Source organism: Indicator indicator, chromosome 17, assembly GCF_027791375.1.
Source record: "Indicator indicator isolate 239-I01 chromosome 17, UM_Iind_1.1, whole genome shotgun sequence".
NCBI lineage: Eukaryota > Metazoa > Chordata > Aves > Piciformes > Indicatoridae > Indicator > Indicator indicator.
Window position 1 is genome coordinate 17,041,725 of NC_072026.1, and position 24,402 is coordinate 17,066,126.

At 55.8% G+C, this 24,402-nt stretch overlaps 1 protein-coding gene across 3 annotated transcripts; it reads right to left on the minus strand.

The window, feature by feature from the left end:
- Nucleotides 1–23: 23 nt before the first annotated feature.
- On the minus strand, nt 24–23,938 carry OCRL (OCRL inositol polyphosphate-5-phosphatase). 3 transcript variants are annotated; one of them, XM_054388768.1, is made up of 24 exons: nt 23,906–23,938; nt 23,716–23,795; nt 22,964–23,043; nt 22,112–22,150; nt 21,409–21,519; nt 21,253–21,333; nt 20,740–20,863; nt 20,491–20,652; nt 19,600–19,701; nt 18,693–18,807; nt 16,522–16,638; nt 15,812–15,999; nt 14,348–14,459; nt 12,837–12,946; nt 11,075–11,210; nt 9,879–9,989; nt 9,436–9,601; nt 8,993–9,228; nt 5,413–5,436; nt 2,762–2,881; nt 2,508–2,592; nt 1,903–2,030; nt 867–978; nt 24–148 (listed from the first exon to the last, which is right to left on the minus strand). In XM_054388768.1, the coding sequence occupies exons 1-24, from the start codon at nt 23,936–23,938 to the stop codon at nt 24–26; spliced, it is 2,697 nt and encodes an 898-aa protein (XP_054244743.1). The 3 variants fall into 3 exon arrangements, with proteins under 3 accessions (XP_054244743.1, XP_054244745.1, XP_054244744.1); XM_054388770.1 differs by lacking the exons at nt 23,716–23,795; nt 23,906–23,938 and having other exon boundaries at nt 20,740–20,912; nt 21,281–21,333; nt 22,964–23,016; XM_054388769.1 differs by lacking the exons at nt 23,716–23,795; nt 23,906–23,938 and having other exon boundaries at nt 20,740–20,860; nt 21,238–21,333; nt 22,964–23,016.
- Between the last annotated feature and the right edge of the window lie 464 nt (nt 23,939–24,402).

Here is a 24,402-nt window from a genome sequence, read left to right on the forward strand (position 1 = left end):
CCGGCTTTGGCACTTGGCAGCTGTCACTCCTCGTCCCCGGCCAGCAGGAAGCTGTAGAGGAAGTTGATGGCTCGCTGGCGCTCCTGCGGGGGCTGCTTGGCCTGCAGGTTGGGCGGGGGGCGCAGGAGCAGGCTGGAGAACAGGGCGGCTGCGGAGGGGAGAACAACAGTCAGAGAAAGGATGTGGGACCCGGGGCGGCGCAGCCTGCAGAGCAGCTGAGAGGGAGTCTGCTCAGTGGAGAGGGGAGGTTCTCCTCCTCCACTCTGCTCTGGGGAGGCCACAGCTGCACAACTGCACTACTGGGCTCCCCAGTTCAAGGGAGACAGGGAAGTACTGGAGAGAGTCCAGGGAAGGCTCCAAAGGTGCTGAGGGGCCTGGAGCATCTCTGTGAGGAGCAAAGGCTGAGAGCCCTGGGGCTGAGAGCCTGGAGAAGAGCAGCTCCAGAGGGGATCTGAGCAATGCTCAGCAAGAGCTGAAGGGTGGAGGGTAAGAGAATGGGGCCAGACTCTTCTCAGTGGTAGCCAGGGACAGGACAAGACGCAATGGGCACAAACTGGAACGCAGGAGGTTCCATCTGAACAGGAGGAGAAAATTCTTTGGTGTGAGGGTGCTGGAGCCCTGCAGCAGGCTGCCCAGAGAGGTTGTGAAGTCCCCTTCCCTGGAGAGCTTCCAAACCCAGCTGGGCATTGTGATCCTGGGCAAGCTGCTGCGGGTACCCTTGCTTGAGCAGAGGGGTTGGAGTGGATGATCTCCAGAAGACCCTTCCCACCCTCACCATGCTGGGAGCAGGGGACTGGTCAGGAACAGGGTGTGAAAGGTTCCAGGTTGTGTTTCGGGGGGCAGCAGCAGGGAGGGGACCCCCGTACCGATCATGGGGGCGGTGACGTTGTTGTCTTCCGAGTAGCGGAGCAGCTCTCGGAGGAAGGACATCAGGTACCGGAAGACGCTGCGGTGGCAGCGCGGCAGCTGGAAGATCACCTGCGGGACCAAGAGCGACAGGAAGCTCTCCCAGCTCACATCACTGCAGGGCTGGATGGGCAGCCTCCCCCCACAGCAGGCCCTGGGCAACCTGGTGTAGTTGGGGAGGTCCCTGCTGACGGTGGGGAGTGGACTAGGTGCCCTTTGGAGGTGCCTTCCAGCCTGGACCGTTCTATGAGTCTGTGGCCTCAAGGCCGCTGTGCAACCACTGGTGTGAGCTGCAGGCCCAAGGAGACAGCAGCGAGCCCTCAGCTGCAGCCCAGTGCTGATGGGACTTGTGGGGTTTGGCTCCTCTAACTACCCCCAGGACAGCCCTGGCACCAGGCAAACACCACCACTGCCCTGGGGCTGCTTCCTGCTCACTTCCAGCTGGATCCCAGCTCTCACCTTCCCCTTGGGATGCACAGCAGCAGTGATGACCTGAATGAGACACTTCCTGACGCCAGGGCTGAAAACATGTCCCAAACCCACCTCCACTGACCAAGGATGTTTGGCCTCACCTGATGCCTGCCAGAGCCTCTCAGCCCTTAGGGGAAGCAGAGGAACTGCAGCTCTGAGCAGGAACTTGAGCCCTTGGGACCAGCAAAGGCTCCTTGCCTCCCCAGGGCTATTACCCCCATTGTGTCCAGGGTCAAGGCACACTTGGGGTCTCTTTGGAAGCCACCAGCACTGCCAGGAGACACCACAGTACCCACCTTGGGGCAGGAGAGCATTATCAGAGCACCCCAGGTCACCCTGCCCACCCCTTTGGTCTGCTCCCAAAGGCCCTTGCCAGCTCCAGGGAAGGGAGCAGGTGCCTGGCAGGTACCAGGGACAGGGCAGAGCTGGCAGCCCAGCGGCAGCAGCAGACAGACAGACACACACAGGGGCAGGGGGGCAGCTGTGGCCCAGGGGGGCAGCTGTGGCCCAGGGGCAGCACGGTACCTGTCGGCAGAGCCTGCTGCTGTGGGACCAGTCGAGGCAGCGCTGGTACAGCTCGTAGCAGATCACTGGCTCTGGCAGGGCCTCCAGGAAGATGAGGAGAGCTTCAGCCACCGAGTGGTTGCTGCCCGCTGTGGCAGCAGGAATCAAGGGGCAACACTTGGCAGATGGACACTGCTCCCCCAGCCTGCCCCCTGCCTCCCCTCTCCCCCAGCTGCCTCATGTCTGCTTCCTCCTCGCAGGCCTTGCAAAGTCTATGACACCAAAGTCCCTCTCCTTTTCCTCTGTGGTCTCCCATCCATGGAAGATGCTGCTCCATCCACTCTGTGCTGCCTTCACCCATCTTCTAGCCTCAGAAGCCCTCTGCTCCATTAGTCCCTTCTCCAGATCATGCTCCCCAGTGTTCCCCTCATCAGCTTTAGCCTGGCAGAAGCTGCCAGGGCTCTGCCCTGTTACCAGCACAGGTTCAGCTCCAAGAGAGGTTATCTTGGTGGGCACAGAGGTGAGGCAGCCTAAGAGGGACCTGGTCAGCTAAAGGTCACATCAAGTTCTCCTGAGAGGAAGCAATCCCAGCAGAGCTCCTGGGATGTCAGGCACAGCAAGGATACGGATTGTCTCAGGGATGCTGGTGTCCAGGCAGTCAATAATCTGCTCCAACTCCTCCTGCATGCCTGGGGTCTGGAAGAGGTCCTCCTGCCAAAGACAGCACAGGGACAGAAAGTCATCGTCCTCACAATGGCTGAAGCACACAGTGATGGAGGGGGAAGCTGGTACCCCCAGGCAGGGCCTCAAGCCTGGAGCTGATCTCCAGAGGCTAGTCATGAAGCAGGTCTCCAGGCTCTCCAGGGGTCCCCTGCCTCACCTGGTGGCAGGCATTCTTGAACAAGTGGTCCACCAAGAGCCAGATCTCCTTTGGCACCTGCAGCGGCGTCTCCCCAGCCTCCTCACTGTCCAGGGAGTCCATCTGCAGAATGGATTTCTCCTGGTGGCAAAGAGCAGATGAGGGTTCAGGGAAACATCAGCAGAGAAATCCTGCAGAAGGTAAGCAGCAGGGCCCAGGACTCCTCTGTCCCTTCCTGGATCTTCCAGCACAGAGCCCTCGCTCCTCCTGCTGCCCCTCAGAACCTCCCTGCTCCTTCATGGAGCTGCCCAAGAGTCTCAGCCACAGCTCCGAGGCACAAGCCCAGCCACACCATATCCCACAGGATGGGGCCCTTGCTGGCCAAATCACAGCTCCCACCCTGCTGCTGACACTGGAGGAGCCCAACAAGTCCTGCTGCATCAGCTTCCATGCGTGAGGCTCCTCCAGCTGCTCTCTGGATGCAGAGTGCAGGAGCTGCCTGTCCTGACCCCTGTGAGCTCTCACCACATCTGCTCTCTGGGGCTAAACCAGCCCAGCTGGCTCAAGCTTCCCTCCTGCTCTCCAAAGGTGAGGTCTCTGAAGGCAGCTACCCTTGACACCACTGTCACATTTCCCCACTTACTCAAAGCAGCCCAACTGCTCGGACATCTCCATCACACTGTTTGACAGGATCGGTGGTTAGCTCAACTGCACCACCCCTCATGCTCCCAAGGAGGGAGCCATGCCCAGCTCTCCTGAAGCACCCCCAGCAGAAGCACCCAGCCAAGGTGGGCACCAGCAGGAACACAACCCAAGGCACCAGCAGAGGAGCACCACAAGCCCCATGCCAAAAGCTTTGTTTCAGCCATCAGCGCAGTGACAGCTGCGGTCACTCTGCAGCACACACAACCACCCTCAGCACCTGGGGCTGGGTCCTGCTTCTCCCAGTGCACCCAGAGACACCTCTGCTTGGCATGAGCCCCACCAGCACAGCCACACCAACCACACAGCACAGCTTTGCTCCACACACTGATGGATTTTCTTGATAGAACCAGAGGAAATGGCCTCAAATTGCCCCAGGGGAGGTTTAAGTTGGATATGAGGAACTATTTTTTCCCCTTGAGGCTTGGCCCAGGCTGCCCAGGACAGTGGTGGAGACCCCATCCCTGGAGGGGTTTCAAAGCCATGGAGATGTGGTGCTAAGAGCCATGGTTTGGTGGTGACCTGGCAGGGCTGGTTTACTGGTTGGACTCCATGAGCTGAAAGGTCTCTTCCAACCCAAACTATTCCACAATTCCATGATTTTTCCCAGCTACCAGAGGCTGAGCCATGGCCACACATCTGCCTCAGTCACACAAGCACACAGGGCAGGCTCAGCAGCAGTGTGTTAGAGCTTCCACCAAGAGGGAAAAGCCAAGAGCTGGAGACCCCCTGAAAGCTCAGGGCTCTCAGCAGGGAATCCCCACATCGGGGCAGCACTGCAGACCAGGGCAGGGCAGGGCAGTGCCCCACTCTGCCAGGCTGCTTGGCAGGGCTGCAGAGACCCCCAAGGCAGGAGAGCCCCAAGGCAGGAGAGTCCGGCTGCTTACAACAGAGGAGGAGAAGGGGGAAGAGGGGGGGGGAGGAGGAGGAGGAGGAGGAGGAGGAGGAGGAGGAGGAGGAGGAGGAGGAGGAGAAGGAGGAGGAGCTGGTCCCTGGGCTGCCCTGGCGCCAGGCCCGGAGCGCCCTCTGCTGCCGGGAGCGGGGAAGGGAAGGTCCACATCCTCCGAGATCCGCAGAAGGGTGTTCCCAGGCGGCAGGCACCAACCTCCTCCCTTCCCCTCTGCTAGGAAGGGGGCTGGGAGCTTCAACCCCCACGCTCCTGGGGTGAAGACAGCCATCCCCTCTCCTGTTCAACCCTGACAGCCTGGAGAGGGACATGTACACCGGCTCAGGAAGCTGCAGAGAGCAGGAACAACGCTGCTACCCTCCCAGCATCTCCCAGTTGCTCTTCCAGTGACAGATGTGACTTGCTTGGCCTCCAGTGTGAAGCCAAGCAGGGACCCTGTTCTGGCACTGGTGGCTGTGTGAGCTGGCAGCCCAGGCTCTGCGGCTCCAGGAGGCAGAGGAACATCTGTCTGCTGTGCAAAGCCCTCCTTGGCCTCCACAAAGACACAAAAAACCCAGCAGAGACAAAAGACTTTTCAGTTCAGGAGGCAGAGGAACATCTGTCTGCTGTGCAAAGCCCTCCTTGGCCTCCACAAGGACACAGAAAACCCAGCAGAGGCAACAGACTTCATTTTTCCAACTCATTCCTCTCCCCACATGTCTGGGGAGGGTGCTGTGGTGAACCCCATACCATGAGCATGGTTGGAGCTAAATCTGATGTGTCAAAGGCCTCCAATCCCTTCTGGAAGTCCCTACCACTGCTGCCAGGATCAGGAGAGGGTTTTCTTCCCCCTCAGAGCAAATGTGGTGAGCTTTAAGCAGCTCAGTGGGGCTGGCCCCACCTTGGCTGCAGGGTCACCCTGTGCTCCAGCCTGTTCCCATCCAGCCCACAGCTGCACTAAGAGGCTTTGCTGAACAAGGCTCCCTCTGCACCCACCCCCTCCCCTCTGCAGCACAGAACAAGGGAAAACTCTGTCTTTTTTGACAAACAAGGCACTGAAAAGCAGAGGGGTTGCTTGTGTTACCTTTTCTGAGAAGCTGTCTTCTCCCTGAGAGCAGTGGGAAAGAGAGAAGAGGAAAAAGTACGGTTAAGAGAGGGAAATGCACCTCCAGACCCTGCAGAAACCTCATTTGCATGACAAGACCCCAACGACTGCCAGGCCCTTCACACATTTTGCTGACAGGGCCAGAGAGCTAAACCTGCAGGGAGAGATTTGCCTGCCAATTAGCACAAATCCTGCTCACATGATGCACAACCTGCTCAGGATCCCCACAAACTCCTCAGAGGGGCCTCCAGCAGCACCCTTTGTGCCCAGCAAGCAGCCAGCCCGCGGGCAGAGGCGAGGTGGCCACCAGGAAGCAGCAGCCCTCCTTGGATCCTCCTGGTTGGGCATAAACATCCCTGTGTGACTCCAGCCATCTGCCCTGGTGAACAGGCCAGAGATACAACATTCTCCAGGCTAAATCTGTGTCCCTGAGCGGGTGGCAGCTGTGGAGCCACCAGGCCCCCTAAGCAGCTTTGTGTGCAGTCAGGGAAATGAGCGTTTGTGCCCCAGGCTGCTCCTCTGGCCCCACCTAAGAGCATTAACCCACTGCAGGAGGGGCACTGCAAAGGCTTTCCCCCCGGGGCTGCCAGCCTAAGCCCTCTGGCCACCCTCAAACACAGCACCAGCAGAAGACACTGCCCACAGGAGGGGACAGCAGCAGGTTGGTCAAGCTGAGTGTCGGCAGAGCGACCTTTGGGGCTGAGAGCAGCCAAAACTCATCCCAGGGCTGAAGAGCTGCAGCCACCACGGCACAGGGCAGGCTGGGGGGGCAGGGAGCAGCATCTCAGCTCCGTGGTGACCTCAGCTTCCTTTGGAGGCTCACTGAGGAGAAGACAGCCCCGGTGGGCCAGCCTCTTGCCCACAACAGCTTGCTCCCACCATGAGCTGGCACAGGTCGTCCTTCCCCGGCGCAGGGATGGCAGTGGCAGGCTGGGGATGGCAGAGAGAGGCTGTTTCATAACGGGGTGAGTCATCTGCAGCCTCACTGCCCCTCCCCAGGCCTGCCCTGCTCTTCCTTCTCCTCCTGCAGCCACCAGCGCCATCAGCTCCAACAGGCCAACCCCCTCCTGACAGGCAATCTTCAAGAGGCTTCTTAAAGCCCAAGAAAAAAAAGCCCACCAGGATGAGACACTAGGACTGAAATCCCAGAGGTGTGATGCTCAGGTGTCAGCAGCTGCTCCCAGCAGAGCTGCTCCCAGCTCCCTCTCTATTCTATTCCACATCAAACTGGTTTCTCAGACCTGTGGGCACCTGTGCTCTCCAGATCTGCTGCTGTAGACAAGCCTGGCTTAGCCAGGCTGGCAAAAATCCTCAGTGCAGGGAGTGACAAGCCCCAGCATAGCTTCTCTGCAGCAGGGAAAATCATAGAATCCCAGAATGGTTTGGCTGGGAAGGAACCTTAAAGATCATCCAGTTCCACCCCCCCACCATCAGCAGGGACATCCTCCACTAGCCCAGGCTGCTCAAGGCCTCGTCCAACCTGACCCTGAACACCTACAGGGAGGGGGCATCCACAACCTTCCCTGGGCAGCCTGTTCCAGTGTCTCACCACCCTCACTGGAAGGAATTTCTTCCTAATCTCCATCCTCAATCTCCTCTCTTCCAGCTCAAAGCCATTGCCACTCATCCTAGCACTACAAACCCTTGTAAAAAGTCCCTCCCCAGCTTTCTTGTAGCCCCCTTCAGGTACTGGAGAGAAAAAAAAAAAAAAGGGTTCTTCATGTTCTTCACACATAAACCAAACACCTTCCTCACATTCTGAACATCCTCTCCACACCTCACTGTCCCAGAACACCTCTGGGCTGTGGAGTAGTGAGCACATGCAGCAGGAAGAGCTCAGCTTGTCTTGTCTCCAAGAATTTCTCCACTCAGAGGTAGGATCAAGCCCAAAGGACCTAAAGTAGCTCCAAGGTGACAGCAGCTTTATAATCCAAGTGACTGCATTTTGCTTTGGGCTGCTGCACATCGTGTTGAGTTTGCTCAATGTGTTCTGAGTGAAGCACTGCAGTGACACTGAGCCCACCAACACCAGAGCCTGCTCCTTTGCTGGGCATACTGGGACAGGGAGCTCTTCTCCCACTGTTTGGCTCTCTGTACTTCTGTGTGTTTCCCTGAACAGCAGGAGGAAGCAGATAGAGGTAAAGGAAGCAGAAGCTGCCTCAAAGAACTCCCAGCAAAGTAACAGTGTGCATCTGTGAGGGCAGAAGCTGAGTCCAGGCCTCAGTTCCTGTCTGCAGAGCACAAAGTGCTGAGCACTGAGCAGGAGAAAGGAGCTGGAAAAGCCCCTAAGATGGATGAAATCCTCTAGCCCAAGTTCAGCACACTTCCAGAACATGCTTTCAGTCAAAGCCTGGAAAGCATGAGGAGCCTGAGACTTGGAATAGTTCCTTGAATTGAGGAGGCAAATGTTGGATCTTCCCACCTGGATTCTGCAGAGTCTGATCCTGTACTTACAAAACCAGGACTGTGGTATGAAAAAGGCCCCTCTGAGTGTTGGGGCTGTGAGAAAAGCTGAACACCTACAACAAAAGGACTGGAAGAGGCATGGTGCAGCTGCCAGAGGGAAAAGGAAGAAGGGTAAGCAGATGGAGTGGGAGCTGCCAATCTACAGATGTGAAAAGGCAGCAGCTCCTGGACAAGAAGGATGAGGTACAACAGATGAGGAGAGAGGAAAGGTGTCACATGTCAGAGAGGGGCTGATCTTTCAGATGAGCAAAAAGAAAAGAGCTTTCCTGGCTAAATCAGAATGGACTAAACCCCAGCAACTGCTGGACCCCACTGAGGCAAGGCCAGGAAAAGCCAGAGGAGAGGAATGAACTCAGGCTGGAAACAAGAATGAAGATCCCCAAGCTGGGGCTTAGTTTCAGAACCAGCCATGAGACACCACCAGATAAGAGGTGACCAGGGCACAGTTTCCCTGCCTTGCATACACAACTGCCCTCAGAAGGATAAATATTGATGTGGGGGCTGGTGGAGCTTGGGGAGAGGAGCAGTTATCTCTGCTCTGCAGCGCAGCTTGCTCACTGTGGTTGGCAAGAAAGGAAGTAGCCAGAGAGGCTGGAAGGCTGGTCCTCTGCTGTGCTCTACTCATCAGTGCACCTAACAGCACCAAGGTCCTTTCCTCAGTCCTCCTACTTCTGCTTGTTTCTTCCACTGAACAGAGTGAATGACACAAGGATCCAGAAGCAAATGGACTCTGGAGCCCTCATCCCTGCAGAAGCAGCCCAGGCACCTCAGGAAGTGTTTCATCACCCACCTTAGGACACATCAGTGCCACCCAGCTGAGCTGCCAGCACCAGCCCAACACAAAACACAAGGTGCTAGGACCACTTTTGTGTCCCACCAGTCAGCATTCAGAGCCTCTTCAGAAACAGGGGACAAGCACAGGCTGTCAAGAGCCACTGGGTGAGATGGAGAGAAATAACAACACCTAAAGCCCTGCAGGAAGTAAATTGGGTCCAAGCCAGCAGAGCTGGCCCAGGCTGAAGGCACTGCTCCCAGGAGGCAGCAGGAGGGATGGTGCCCTCTGCCAGAGCTGCTCCAGGAGGCTGCCACTCACCAGGTCAATGAGCTTGGTGACTGGAACCTCTCGGATGGGTCGCTTCATTCGGCACAAGGCTTCCAGGGAGGTGCCAAAGCAGCTGGGCAGGTAGGTCCCACTGATGGTGAGGAAATAGTCCTTGCCCCGGTCCAGGTGAAGGACAAGAATGTCCTCAATCTTGTCCTCACCAGAGTTGAGCAGGGTGACCGAGTCCTTGCTGACATACACGTCCAGGGAGATCTCTGTGCTCTCATCTGCAACAGACAGGAGCTCTCAAGAACACAGAGACACCCAAAAAGGGGCAGGAGGACAGACGTGCAGCGGCAGGGACAGAGGGGACAACACTGAGCAGACAGACAAGGACCACAGTGAGAAAGGTGGCACGTGAGGGACAGGAAGGACTGAGGAGCTGGCTGGCAATCTGCACCAGCACATGGTGGAGGAGCTGGGGGAGAACTCACCTGGCTCCAAGTAGCCTTCACAGGGCTCTGCCCGAAGCCATGGCTTGCAGTAGTGGCTGTCGTTGAGCTTTGGGATGAAGGAGAAGTGACAGGTGACCTGCCCATCATTGGTGATCTGGAACTTCTGCTTCTGCAGCTGACGGAACTTCACGTTCTCAAACTCAAACTGCAGAGCAAAGAGAAAAGACAAATCGTGCTCCTGGCCACCATGGGACACCCAGGCTCTGCTGTGGCAACCCAGGACTGAGGAGCAGCCCCACAGTTCCTCGCAGAAGACCTGCCAAGGGGCCAAGGCAAGTGGCCCTTCTAATCCAACTCCTGATCCTATGATTATGGATAAACTGCAGCTTCCTATCATCCACTTTACTGAATCCAGGGCTTTAGAAGCAGTTGCAGCACTGCAGTGTTTGGGAGGTGGACAGGGAGTGGGGTTTCATCCTCACTTCTCTCCTGCTCAGCTCCAGCGAGGGCAGAAAGTCATTCTCCATCCTGTCCATCATACGAACGATGTCTTCGAACGTCTTACGACACTTCTGCTCATCCACAACCTTGACCTGTGGGAGACCAGGAAACACTCAGCACAGCTTCTGAGCAGCTTCAGATCATGAAGCAAGGGCAGAAGTGAGATCTTTCCCTAAGCGCTTGCTCTGTACAGCTGGAAGGCTGAGAGAACCTGCAGGCGTGGTGCACCTCTGAGCTGCATGTGCAACTCTGCACACCTTCTACCCCTCCAGATGTTACTGGGGTCCTTCTAGCCACTGATCACCCTGCTGGGAGGTACTGGGGGTGAGCTGTGTGGGACAGAACTGGCATCTGAACATTATTCATGATTCTCCAGAGAAAGAGGAGAACAGCTCTCCTTTAAGGCTTGAGCTACCCAAGGAGGAGTAGGCAGCAGAAGTGGATGTGTACTGTCTCTGCTAACCTAGGAAACCCAAATCTGCCACCAGCCAATCACTTCTGAAGGAATTCAGGTGTGAACCAGGGGACACACTCTTAACACATCAGAGGAAGACTGCAGACACAGGTTGTGTCTGCTTGCAGAGGAGAGAAGACAGCAGCTACCCATAGAATCATGGAATGGTTTGGGTTGGAAGGGACTTTAAAGATCATCTGGTTCCAACACTCCCTCACCATGGGAAGAGACAGCTTCCACTAGACCAGGTTGCTCAAGCCCCATGCAGCCTGGTTTTGACCACTGCCAGGCTTGGAGACTCCACAACCTCTCTGGGCAACCTGTTCCAGTGCCTCACCACCCTCATGGGGAAGAATTTATCCCCAATGTCCCATCTCAATCCAGCTTCTTCCTGCTCGAAGCCATCACCCCTTGTCCTGTCACTCCATGCCTTTGTCAAAAGTCCCTCTCCAGCTCTCCTGCAGCCCCCTTCAAATCCTGGAAGGTTGCTCTAAAGTCTCCCTGGGGAATTCCCTTGTGCAGGCTGAACATCCCCAGCACTCACCTTGTGCTCACATGGAACAGAGGTGCTGAGTGCCACGCAGAGGGCGCACCTCACCTTATTCACTCTGTGCTCTCGCACCAGCCTCAGCAGAGGTGCTGTGACCACACCACTCCTGCCAGAGCAGGGTGTGACAAAGCCCAGCCCAGCCCAGCCCAGCCCAGCCCAGCAGGCAAGCTCACCCCGATGCGGAAGAGGGCGCTGACAGGCTTGTGGTCGCTGGTCTTGAGGTCCATGTGGCTGCCGTAGCGCATCTGGGCGATGTTGCTCCCTCTCCACAGGATCCGGTCGCACCAGGCTGGCACGCGGCACTTCCCGCTGCCCAGAGCAGGTTACCAGGCTGACCCAGCAATCCCACAAAACCTCCCAAGCTGCTCCTCTTCCCAGCCAGCAGCTCCCTCCACCCCCACCACCAGCGGCTGCATCGGCAGGGGTGGGATGAGCTGCTGACACCTCCCTCCGCTCGAATACTGCTCAGAATGGTTTGGGTTGGAAAAGACCTCCAAAGAACATCGAGTCCAACCTTCAACCCAACACCACCATGGCCATTACACCATGTCCTGAAGTGCCATGGCCACAGGTTTCTTGAACACCTCCAGGGATGGGGACTCCACCACCTCCCTGGGCAGCCTGTTCCAGAGCCTGACCACTCTTGCATGATACAAATTTTTCCTCATCTCCAACCTAAACCTCCCCTGGCACAGTTTCAGGCCATTTCCTCTCATTCTGTCACCTGGTACTAGGAAGAAGACACCAACTCCCACTTCACTTCAACCTCCTTTTGTGAAGTTGTAGAGAGCGAGGAGGTCTCCCCTCAGCCTCCTCTTCTCCACCCTTCCCCACAGAGGAGCTAAAATTCCCATCCTTTCCAGCATCAGGAAACAAAATAACCCCAGACAAGGCTGTTTCCATGGCCTGAAGCCGTGTGTACTGTGACCCAAGCTGCACTGCTTTCTTCTGCTGCCAGATCTTTCTTCACTTGCTCTTTCCACAATGGAAAGTTTATTCAGACTCAGAGATTACTATGATGCTATGAAGTCTGAATCCCAGGTTGAACTACTGTGCTGATTCATAAACATGGGCAAGGGAAGAACCAACTGCTCTCTGGCTGGAAACTCCTTCTTGGGAGTGTGTCCATTTAGAGCAAGCTTCTGTAGCAGATGCACACAGGGCTGTGGGAGGCAGAGAGCAGCTGTGCAGGCAGGAACTGCTGCTGCTGCCACAGTGCAGCTACCCCAGGGGCTGAGCAAGTCTGGGGACAGGATGAGTCAGAGAATCACAGAATGGTTTGGGTTGGAAGGAACCTTAAAGATCATCCAGTTCCAACTCCCTACCATGGGCAGAGACACCTCCCACTAGCCTGAGGTTGCTCAAGGCCTCATCCAACCTGGCCTTGAATGCCTTTAAGGAGGGGGCATCCACAACCTCCTTGGGCAACCTGTCCCAGTGTTTCACCACCCTCACTTGTAAAGAATTTCTTCCTAGCATCCAGGCAGAGAGAGAGAGTTTCCTTCTCTGCAATTATGCTCCCTCCCTGGAGGTGTTCAAGATCAGGCTGAATGAGGCCTTGAGCAACTTGGTCTAGTGGGAGGTGCCCCTGCCCAGGAGGGGGGTTGGAATTAGATAATCTTGAAGGTCTCTTCCAACCCAAACCATTCTATGAATCTATGAATCCCTGCCCGTGGCAGCAGCAACCCTGTCCTATGTAGGGCTACCTGTGAGCTCCCTCTTCATCCTCCTTCTCCTGCAACCAGCAGCAAAGGAGACTTAGGGCCTGGTCAATGTATAGAAGCTCTGCTTATTTCAAAGAGGAGGGGATGTGGAGTCCAAACCTGCCTGTGCACTCCAGCCCTCACTGTAACACTGAGAGGTGTTTCCAGCTCTAGGAAGCAGGAAATGGTTTCTGTGTCATAGGTGAGGACATGACTTGGCAGCTTGCCTTACCTGGAGTCCCAGCGGTCTGTTTTGGAGTCATATTTGTAGGTGGGGATGAATTTAATCTCTCCCTCGGTGAAATCTGCAAAGGCTTTCTTCTGGGTGCGCTGAATGTTCAGCTGGAGCAGGAAAAGAATGCTTGGAAACACACCAAAACCCAGCAAACCACCCCAAACACACAGCAGAGCATCAGAGAGCAGAGCTACAGCCAGAGGCCACTGCCACCTGCAGCCAAGGGATTCAGCAGACGCCCTCCAAACTGCTCCTCAGACCTGGAACCTTTAACAGAGGTAAAAAATCAACAGCAGAGGAATGTTTCCTGGACAGGCTGAACACCAGCTGGCCCAGTGCTGCTCACCAGGCCCTGCAGGCAGCACACAACAGCAGTTAGGGGAAATCTGAATTGCTGCAGGGGTGCTAAAAGCCCTCCTTAGCTTCCAGGCTCCGGCATCATTGTCATTAATATTTGACTGCCAATCACTTCAGCAGCAGCCTGCAGGACTGTGCTTGGCTGACACCTGACACAGCCTTCCCTTTGCTCATTTCTTAGCCTGAGAAACATCTGAGCTGCTCTCCTGACACAGATCTGCTCACTGCAGGGATGAGCTCTAGGACAGGATTCCTCCCCCTCACTCCTCAGCTGCCTGCCAGGTGCTGTGGCACCATTCTTGTCCCTGTCCCACAGGCACAACCCTTCACAGAATAAAAGAATCATTTGGGTTGGAAAAGCCCTCTAAGGTCATCCAAGCACCAACCCAACACCACCACGGCCATGAAACCATGTCCCAGAGTGCCATGGCCACACGTTTCTTGAACACCTCCAGGGACAGGGAGGTGTTCCTCCCTGGGCAGCCTGTTCCAATGCCTGACCACTCCTGCAGGAAAGAAGTATTTCCTAATCTCCAACCTAAACCTCCCCTGGCACAATTTCAGGCCATTTTCTTTCATTCTGTCACCTGATACTAGGGAGAAGAGATCAACCCCCACCTCACTGCAACCTCCTTCCAGGGAGCTGTAGAGAGCAACAAGGTCTCCCCTCAGCCTCCTCTTCTCCAGACTAAACAGCCCCAGTTTCTCAGCTGCTCCTCACCCGACCTGTTCTCATCTTGAAGGCACATCTGGTGCTGCCTCAGTTTGCAGCACTCAAAGAGATGCTGAGCAGGGAAGAGCAGAGCATAGAATTGAGGTCAAACAGCAGGGAAGTGCTGGTCCCAGATCAATACCTCCTGCAAAACACTGATCACAGCAGCTTTGGTGGCTGGTACAAATCTTCATGTTCCAGCTGGTGGGTTGCATGTAAGAGAGAACCTCAATGAGAGGCAGACACCTCTGCAGTAGCTGCCTGAGCTGCTATCAGTTAACCTCAGTACCAGATACAATCTACTTTTGGTGCCACCAGGACACCAGAGCTCTGCCCAGGGTCTAAGTCAGAGCATCTGCCAGCTCCTCCCAAGCACAGGCACATCTCAAACCAAGGTGACTTGACATGTCTGGAGTAGAGGTGAGTGGAGGTGACTGACCTGGTCGTACATCAGCAGCTTCTGAAGCTCATTCCTGCTGATGAGACTTTTCACCTCGCTGGCATCGGGCAGACAGAGCCTGTAGTTCAAGTCCCCGAGCCAGATGACAACACTGAAACCAAAGACAAGCGTGGAAGAGAAGAGCCAGGAGTTAGTGTTGCAGGGCACACACCACAGGAAGAGCTGGTAAAGGAGAAGAGATGGTTGGTTGGTGGTGATCAAGGTTAAGACACATGAAAGACAAAAGGAGACAAAAAAGACCGAGCCCAACAGCAAAACTTTCCAGTGGCAGCAGATACTACAGTACCAAGTCCTCCTCCTCTGGATCTCACAGGGGAGTGAAGACTTAGATTAATGGAGATACATGAGCTTGCTTCAGCCTGGAAAAAGACCAAGACCACCACAGAATCACAGAAAGATAGAATGGCTTGGGTTGGAAAAGACCTTTAAGCTCACAGAGTCCAACCACAAACCCAGCACTGCCAGGGAACCACTAAACCATCTCCAGGGCTTTGAAACCCCCCCAGGGCTGGGGACTCCAGCACTGCCCTGGGCAGCCTGAGCCAGGCATTGACAACCTTTGAGGGGAAGAACCTAAACCTAAACCTCCTCTGGGGCAATCTGAGACCATTTCCTTTTGTCCTCACTTGTTCCTTTGGAGAAGAGACCAACCCCCACCACCAGCTCTCTGAATGAAGTGATACCAGTGTGCCTCACCAACCTTCACAAGCTCTCAAGCTACCCAAAGTCCATTTAGCATTCAGGGTGGTCTCATGCACAGAAGATGGCAATGACAGAGCTCCTGAAGCAGAGCTGGCTTTGTCAGCCAGGCAGGCTGATCTGTGCTCACACCTCGTGTGACACCCTGGGTTTTACCTCTTTCTTTTTCACTGCCTTTCCTTCAACCAGATCAGGCCACCACTGTGTCAGCTCCACAGCAAAGACCGACTGGTGCAGAACTGGTAGAAGCAGAGTTAGATTCCTGTGGGGGCTGTGGTCTCCAGTACATTCCTGTCCTATCTCACCCATCAGGCATTTGCTATCAGCATCCTCCCTTCCTCTGCTCCTCATTGGGCTCTCCCGCAGCCCCTCAGCCTTCTCCTTATGCACAGAGAAAGACACCCTTGTGCTTTTTCACTCTTAACTCCATAAAGGTTTCATTTAAAGGTTAAAATCTAACCCCTCTCTCTGCTATCAAAGCTCTTCCTGTTTACAGTCAAGCCTCAACGTTTCCATTAGTGGATTATCGAGGATCATCCCCTTTCTGAAGTTTTTTCTGCACTAATCCACTCTACATTTTCTTCTTAGTTTTTAAATGGTTTCAATATTAGCTACAGGATCCTGAACCCTTCGCACCAGGTTTAAAAAAAAACAAACTTAACTTCTGTGCTGTTCTCCACGTTTGAGTTGGATCTGGATCATTCAGCAGCACTTCCAAAAGAGAGGAGAGCAAACCAAACTCACTCATGTTTCATGATGTTGAGCTGAGGCAGACCATCAGCAGGGATCTCAAAACTCATCCGAGCACAGATGTCCTTATAGTCCTGGTTCCGCCGCTCGAAGTCCTCCACGTGAGCAGCCAGGTGGGAATTGACAATGCAGAAGGTGGTGTTGTGGAACACGAACCTCACAGCCACCCCACCCTTGTTGCCCTGGAGAGAGAAGGTGGTTGGGTGGGTTGGTTGGTTGGTTGGAGAAGGGAGGTGGTGGGTGGGAGGCTGGAGAACGGAGGTGGTGGGTGGGTGGGTGGAGAAGGGAGGTGGTGGGTGGGTGGGTGGAGCAGGGAGGCGGTGAGTGGGTTGGGTGAGTGGCTGGAGCAGGGAGGCGGTGGGTGGGTTGGGTGGGTGGCTGGAGAAGGGAGGCAGTGGGTGGGTTGGGTGGGTGGCTGGAGCAGGGAGGCGGTGAGTGGGTTGGGTGGGTGGCTGGAGAAGGGAGGCAGTGGGTGGGTTGGGTGGGTGGCTGGAGCAGGGAGGCGGTGAGTGGGTTGGGTGGGTGGCTGGAGAAGGGAGGCAGTGGGTGGGTTGGGTGGGTGGGTGGAGAAGGGAGGTGGTTGGCTAAAGGAGAAAGGTGGTTGGCTGGAGAAGGTGACAGTGAGGCACCAGGGATGGGCCAGGGAACACCACCAGCCTGTGCTGTGCCTTGCAGGGGCACCCAGGGAAGCAAGGGTGACTCACCATCTTTCCCATGATCCCTGTGCCCACAGTCTCTGTCACGATCTTCTGGATGTGGCTCAGGTGATCCTTCTTAGCATATATGAGCAGCATCATCCCCACCAGACGGACCATCTGCACCTGCAGCACCAAAAGGGCTCCCGAGCTCCCAGGAAGGCAGAGGGAATGCAGCTCTGCTCTGCCTGATGTTCTGCTGTTCCTCACCATGTTTTGGAGTCACTGCCTGCTTGCAACCACCCAAAGGATCTCTGGTCCCAGTGCAAGGCTCTGGAGGAGAATCCCTCACCCCTCAGTGGCTGTGCTGAGCCAGCAGTGTTCCCCACTCTGGGGGTCCCCTGCAAACAGGGCTGCCCTGGGAGGGCACAGAAACTTGCCAAGCACACAACAGACCTGCTTGGGAAGCCTCAGCCTTGTGCTCTAACCAGCAAACCCAGCCCTCACCTGAGGGCTCTGGTGAGGCACATCATGGAGAGCCTCTGGCTGCCACGGAGGGCTGCAGGGTCAGCTGGGAGCTGTGCCACAGGGGACCAGGCAGAGAAGCTCTTATCTCCCAAGGCAAACATGCCCAACCCATGGGGTTTCAAAGGCAGCTGTCCCTGAGCCTTACAACCTGTTTGGTCCTCAGAACACACTTCTTCTCCAAGGCCAGGAGTCTCTGGAGCTCAGAGGTTCTCTGCTGCAGAGCCCAACCTATGGATGCTAGCACAGCACTGCCATAGGCTGTTGCAGCAGGGATCTGATCTTCTCTTACATCTGCCAAGCCAACCCAACTTCCTGTGCCTCCAGAAGAGAGGGGTCACAGCTCTGCAAGCCAGCAAGAAGGCCTGATCTTCTTGAGCACAGGGTGCATGCTCACTGCAGAGGTATTGGATGAGTTGGGATCAAGTTTGGGGAGAGGCTAGAACTGGAGAATTCATTCACAGATTCATAGAATGGTCTGGGTTGGAAGAGACCTTAAAGCTCAACTAGTTCCAATCCCCTGCCATCAGCAGGGACACCTCCCGCTAGAGCAGGTTGCTCAAGGCCTCATCTAGCCTGGTCTTGAACACCTCCAAGCAGGGAGCAACCACAACCTCCCTGAGCAACCTGTTCCAGTGTCTCTCCACCCTCACTGTCAATAATTTCTTCGTAATCTCCAGCCTAAATCTCCTCTCTTGCAGCTCAAAGCCATTGCCCCTTGTCCTAGCACTACAAGCCCTTGTAAAAGGTCCCTCCCCAGCTCTCCTTCAGGTACTGGAAGGATGCTTTAAGGCTCTCCTTGGAGCCTTCTCTTCTCCAGGCTGAACTGCCCCAACTCCTTCAGCATGTCACCACAGGGAGGGTGCTGCAGCCTTCCACTCATCTTGGTGGCCTCCTCTGGACCCACTCCAGCAGGTCCATGTCCTTCTTGTGCTGCAGGAAGAGCCTGAGCCCCCAGCCCACTCTGCAGTGGTGGAACCTTCATGAAACCACAAGGCTTATCTACAAGGTTCAGTCATTTCCCCCTGGCTCACAGCCATACCCTGCCCTCTCCCTTCCACCAGGGAAGGAGAACTTCACCCCAAACTCAAGCACAGCAAAGGGAACAGGAGCCTCTTGGCAGCTCAGGTCATGACCCTGGGCTCTCTCTTGAGGTGCTTCTGCTCACTGAGATGCCATTTCCCTGCTGTGACAACCTGTAACAGGTCACCAACCTCAGCTCCCAGGGTGTGACAGGGGACACAGGCTGAGGAGGAAGGGGAAGCTGCTCAATGTGCTCTGGGCTGAAAGGTTTGCTGCAGCACAGACAGAACCCAGCAGCTGGCTCTAAACCAGCCAGAACAAAAAGTCCTGCTGCCACAGCTGAAGCAATCCAAGGTAGCAGCCTCTGGAAGGTTTCACCCCATGAATTAACCCTTTCCTTCCAGGAAAAGCTACTGATTCCACTCACCAGCTCAAGACACACCTTGTTTTTCCACTGCAAGGCTGAGATGGTGACAGAGATAAAGAACCCAAACCCACTGCTATGATTTTATCCAACACTCCACTTCCCTCAGACCCAACCCTGTGCTTTACACAATCGTTTTGATCCCTAACTTTGTAAATTTCCACTTCAAAGAACAAGGTCCCCTACAGCTGTGGGCAGAAAGACTCTCCAGATGCAACCTGGCCCAGATTTCTCCTTCCAAGACCCCACACCACCAAACAGAACTCACTTTCTTATATTTGGCCTTAGGGTGCAAGGACTTCTCCACAGCCAACAGCCATTCCTGCTCCTTTGAAGAATCAAAGTAGAAAAAAGCTTCTGTGCTGAGGTCCAGCTCCTGGAACCTGAAAAACCAGCTGAGTTAGGACATCCAGCTCCCCACAGATCACCCTCCTGCTACAGGAAGGTCACAGATTCACTGAGTGGTTTGGACTGAGAGGACCTCCAAAGGTCATCCAGTCCAACCCCTTGCAGTCAGCAGGGACATCTGCAACTAGAGCAGGTTGCTCAGAGCCCCAGACAACCTGACCTGCAATGGTTCCAGGGATGGGGCATCTCCCACCTCTCTGGGCAACCTGAGCCAGGCTCTCATCACCCTCATTTCTTTCCAGTCTGAATCTCACTCTGAGTTCAAACCATCACCCCTTGTCCTGTCACAACAGGCCCTGCTCAAAAGTCTGTCCCCAGCTTTCTGATTGGCCCCGTGAAGTCCTGAAAGGCCAAACTGAAGTCTCAGGTCTCAGTAAGGTCCACAGGAAGCCTCTAGCAACAGCTTTTCTTGCAAGAGCAGCTCCTCACTCCCACTTGCTAAATAAAGTAGCAAAATTTCACCACAGTGCCCCTGGGACCCTGCTCCAGTGCCTCTCAGCAACCACCCCTGGAGCTCTGCCTCAGGTAGTGGACAGGGAGCTTTGGCCATGCCTCAGGGGACATCCACTTTGCTCTGTCACACCATCCTCCTCTAAGCCCATCCAAACAGCTCTGTGCCCTCACACAGCTCTTCTGAGACACAGCTCAGGGTTGTGGCAACTCTGAGAGCACACCAGGAACTCAAACCAAGCACAACCCACCCGTACCCAAGCCAGATCCATGAAGAACCCAGCCCCAGGAGTCGACACGAGGCCACTGCCACTTACCCGATGCAGTAGAAGTCTGGAGGCTCCATGTCACACACCAGCCAGGGCTGCAAGCTGCTGTCTGGAGACTGCCCATTCACGTTCCACGTCCCCACAAAAAACCTACAGCAGAGAAGCAGTTGAACTGTTAGAAAACACAGCAACAAGCACAACAGCACAGCCAGGCAGTGTCCAGGCTGGACAGGAGATAGATGATCTTGAAGGTCCTTCCCAAGCCAAACCATTCTGACTCCATTCTAGACCTCATTGCTGTCTACATCTACCTGAAGGGAGGTTGTAGCCAGGAGGGGGTTGGTCTCTTCTCCCAGGCAACCAGCACCAGAACAAGAGGACACAGTCTCAAGCTGCACCAGGGGAAGTTTAGGCTGGAGGTGAGGAGAAAGTTCTTCACAGAGAGAGTAATTGGCCATTGGAATGTGCTGCCCAGGGAGGTGGTGGAGTCACCATCCCTGGAGGTGTTCAAAAAAGGATTGGATGTGGCACCTGAAGCCATGGTTTAGTTAGTCCTGAGGTGCTGGGTGTTAGGTTGGACTTTATGATCTCTGAGGTCTTTTCCAACCTTGTTGATTCTATGATTCTATGCCATTTCAGTGGGAGCTGCAAACATCTGGCTCTTTTAACACCCTGTCACAGGGGGCAGCACTGCAGCAGCATGGTGGGACAGCTGCCTTGGCCCTCTCTGCACAATGGTTTCAGCCTCACTTGAGGGCCAAGAGATCTGGCAGGCACAGATGCAAAAGGAGAAGCTGCACCACAGGCACTTGTTGACTTGCAGGCTGCACTGATCCTCCTTCAGCACCCACACCGGCCACACCTCAGAGCTGTCAGGTTTCAACCCCAGGCGAGATGTGAGCTCCCAGAAGGAAGCAAACAGCTCTGCCTGTCCCTCACCTGAAGTTGTGAAGGTTGACATAGTCCTTCTCCCTCTTGGCAAGCACATGTTTGATCAGACCTTCTCTCTGCCCCAGCTGCGTGCTGGGCAAGAACATTTTGCGCATGGTGTTGGTCACCTCGGGCTGGTCTCTGGAGGCACCTTCCCTCTCTCGGTGGAGTCTAGGAAGGAAGCCAGAGCAGGATGAGTATGTCCTTGCTGCCTAGGAAGAGAAGGACAAAAGCGAACAGCTTCACTCCCTTCCTTACTGTCTGTTTTGAGGCACAGGAGGAGGACGTGGGGGTTCCCGGCGAGCCCCTGGCTGGTTCTGCATGTTCCTCTTCTCTTCCAGGCTTAGAGTGTTGAAGTCATCTTCAAACCCCAGAGCTCCTGTCATGGAAAAAAAAAGGAGCAAGGTGCCCTGAGAAACGGCATCAAACAGCTCCAAGGAAAAAAAAAATAACTCTACAGCAAGGGACAAAGCTAATTTGAGAACAACATATCAATGCTGGTGGCTGGGGAATGTGAGAAAGGGGCACTAACCCCAAGTGAGGGAGGGAGGCAGGGTGAAGACACAAACCAAGGCAGGAGGGAGAAGGCAGCAATCAAGAGGGAATCAACAGGCCGGGCCAACAGGACCAGAGGACTGAGATGTTTTGTTTTGCACAGGGTGATGTGAAATGAGGAAACGAGTGCAGGGCTGGACACAGGTCCCTACCCAGAGGCCCCACCACTGCACAGAGTACACCAAGGTGATTGTCCAGCACCTGAAGAAGAGGTGTGTGACAGAGTTGGAAGGTTCTTCTCCACCTGATGCCAGCTAGCTGAGTCCTTAGGTTCAGGAAGAGAAGCTTTCATGTGGGCTGGAAAGAGATCAGCCCCATCAGTAAGTGCTGGTGGTCAGGGGGTGTCACAAACCCACTGACAGCTCTGCTCACCGTCCTGGATGCTCTGCACTTCTGAGAGGAACCTGAGGCACTGCTCCTCATCAGGGATCTCAAAGAGCCGCTCCGCTGTCTTGTCCCCTTGGATGCGGACCTTGCAGCCTGCTTCAGGCACAGACACAGGCTCACAGGGTCAGACAGGGTTGCTTCATGCAGCTGGCACCAGGCTTTCTGGCTGTGCTCTCAGCTCATCAACGACAGCCAAGGTCCAGCTGATGTTTCCAACACAAATCTGAACCTAAGCTACCCCTCCTCTGCTCCCGAGATTTCCCCCACCCCACCTAGGGTGGCATCAGCCATGTTTTCCTGGCTTTAGGAATGCTTCTCCCTCCTGCAACCTCAGAGAAGAGCTCTGAAAGCAGTAAGACATGTTTCCTGAAAGGGACAGCAGAATTGGTGATGAGACTGAGTGTTGTCAGCACTGAAAAAGGCCAACTGTCACCTCAGCTTATGCAGAGAACAGAGAAGCAGAAGGGCAATGATGGTGCAGGGGACAGGGCAGGGCCTGCAGAGAAGATTTAAGAAGCTCAAGTTTGACCAATTGCCAATAATCCAACCTGGGCATTTCAGACCATGTTTGTCATGGCAACTAACTGTCTAAAAGAACCAGATAACATCACTGGGAAAGTTCAGTCCCTGGAGACAAACCCCAAGTGTGGAGGAGCTTTGGCCATGTGGCTGCAGGTATAAAACTTACTGTTGGTGGCGATATCAATCAGCAGAGTCTCTTCTGCCTCTGCAAACGAGAAAAACAAGATCAGGAGAGCTTACACTGAGTGCTACAGGAATTGAGAACTCCGAAAAGCATCCTGCCTGCACAAGAGAGTCCTAGCAAAGGAACAAATAGCTTCAATTTACACCTGAGCTGCCAATAACAGCTCCAGGAGAAAGAAGGGTCATACTTGACCTAGCCTGGGTGGCCACTTCCCACAACCCATGTCTGACTGGGGAGATTCCCAATATCCAGAGTTCTCATGCACCTGAATGCCGTGCCCCACATCAGTCTCTAAGAAAGACCAACAACGAACTACAGAGTTTTCCACAGCAAACCCACCCTTGCCAACTGAGCTGGTCCAGAGAGAGGTGCTTTCAGTCCCAAACCAACCCTTGCCTCAGGAACACAGGCTGCTGTTTGGGTTACCCCAAGAAAAGGACTGAAGCTTTTTCCTATTCCATAGCTTCTGGGACTTGACAGCTTGCCAGACCTTAGAGAAGTTTGGATCTAAAGATGGAATTGGAGTAAAGCTCCCAACTCCTGCTCTTATGGAGCAGACAGAGAGCAGCAGACATCAAATATCAGCCACTACAGACAAGTGCTAAAGATGCTGGCTCCACATGAGCCCGCAACTCATCAGCCCCAGCCTAGCTCCTGCCCCTAGGGTGGGGAAGAGGCAGAGATCCACAAACCCAGAGGTGTAGTTCCATGGGGATGGGTTCAATCTACAGGGGTGCCCAGGAACCCGGTCAAGGAACTTCTCCAAATCCAGGTTCTCCCAATAAATAGCAGCAGGTTCCCACCTCCAGCACAACACCCCCCTCAGCTCAGTACCTTGCACACACTTAAAGCGGCTGTTGATGGGGATGTAATCGGGGTCGGAGCTTCCCTTCTCCTGCCGCTGGATAACTACCCTGGAGAGAGAGCAGAGCCCGGTAAAACCCCCAAACAACGCCCTGCCCGTGCTCCGACACCCGCTAGCGCAGCGCCGACAGTGAAACGCAGCAGCGTTAATTTCTATCACCGTACTGCTGGGAGCAGAGAAGCGAGAAGAGCCTCCGAGTCCTGCGGGACAGGGATGCTGAGGGAGAGACTCTGAAGTGCCGCTCAGCTCTCCCTGCTACGGGGCAGGTTCGGCCTTAGCGCGCAGCGGCTCCCGCTCCTCGGAGAAACCCGGAGGAGGAGCAGGGAAGCGGAGCGGAGGAACAGAGCTCCAGAGCCCTTACCTTAACCGCCTTGCCCTCCGGACACGGCGCCTGCGCTGCAGGGAGAGCAGCGGGGAAGATGCGGCGGCAAGCTCCCGCTCTGCCCCAGCCCTGCTCATAACGCAGCGGCTCACGAGTTTCAGCTCCCTGGGGCAGTTACGGCAGCTGCGGTACAGCCTTGGCCAACCGGGGACCCAAGAGCGGTAGAAGAGGAACGAGCCGCCCCGGAACCAGGCGCCCGCACGGCCCGAGTCCCGGCACCGGCACAACCAACCGGACTCACCGGCACAGCGGCCGGAGCAACCTAGCTGGCCCGGCAGACAACCGGAGCCAGAGCAGCCCTACGGAAACGAGCTCCCCACGCCACGTCCTGGCACTCACCCGTAACGGCCGCCCCGGCAGCTCAGGCTGAGCACGCACGGCTCCCGCCGCCCAGCCCGCACCTCCGCGCCGGCCACGCTCTGCACCGCAGCTAAGGAAAGCACCGTCACCGCCTAGCCCTTCACCCCCACACCCCCCGCCGGCCCGGTCCCTCCCTCCATAGCTCCCCGGGGCAGGTCCCGGTGGATACGAGCAGGCCGCAGGCCGCGGCGGGCCGCTCCATGGCGGCGCCTCCGTCTCCCGGCGACTTCGCGCTGATCCCGGACACGGCACAGAGAGGCGCCTGCCGCCTATCGCACCGCCCCCTGCCGGACGGCGGACTGCATCACCCTCTGCCTGAGAACCGAGGGGACGGCTCGGGGGCGGATCCGCTTCGGGAGGTGGGGAGCTCCGGGGCTCCGGGAAGGCACCGGAAGGGGCGGGGCTCCGGGCAGCCACCGGGAGGGGCGGAACTGAAGCGGAGGGCCGTGCCCCGGGCACGCACCGGAAAAGGCGGAGCTTCATGGAGGGGGCGGGGCGTAGGGATTTCGTAGAGCACGGCAAAAGGCGGGGCGCCGTCGGGGGTGGAGCTGCACCGAGCGGCAGTGGGCGCTGGTTGGTCCCCAGCCCGGGGCATGACGGGAAGTGCCGGCGTTTGAAGCCTGGCGCCATGGCGGCCCTGGGGCTGGCGGAGGAGGAGGAGAGCCG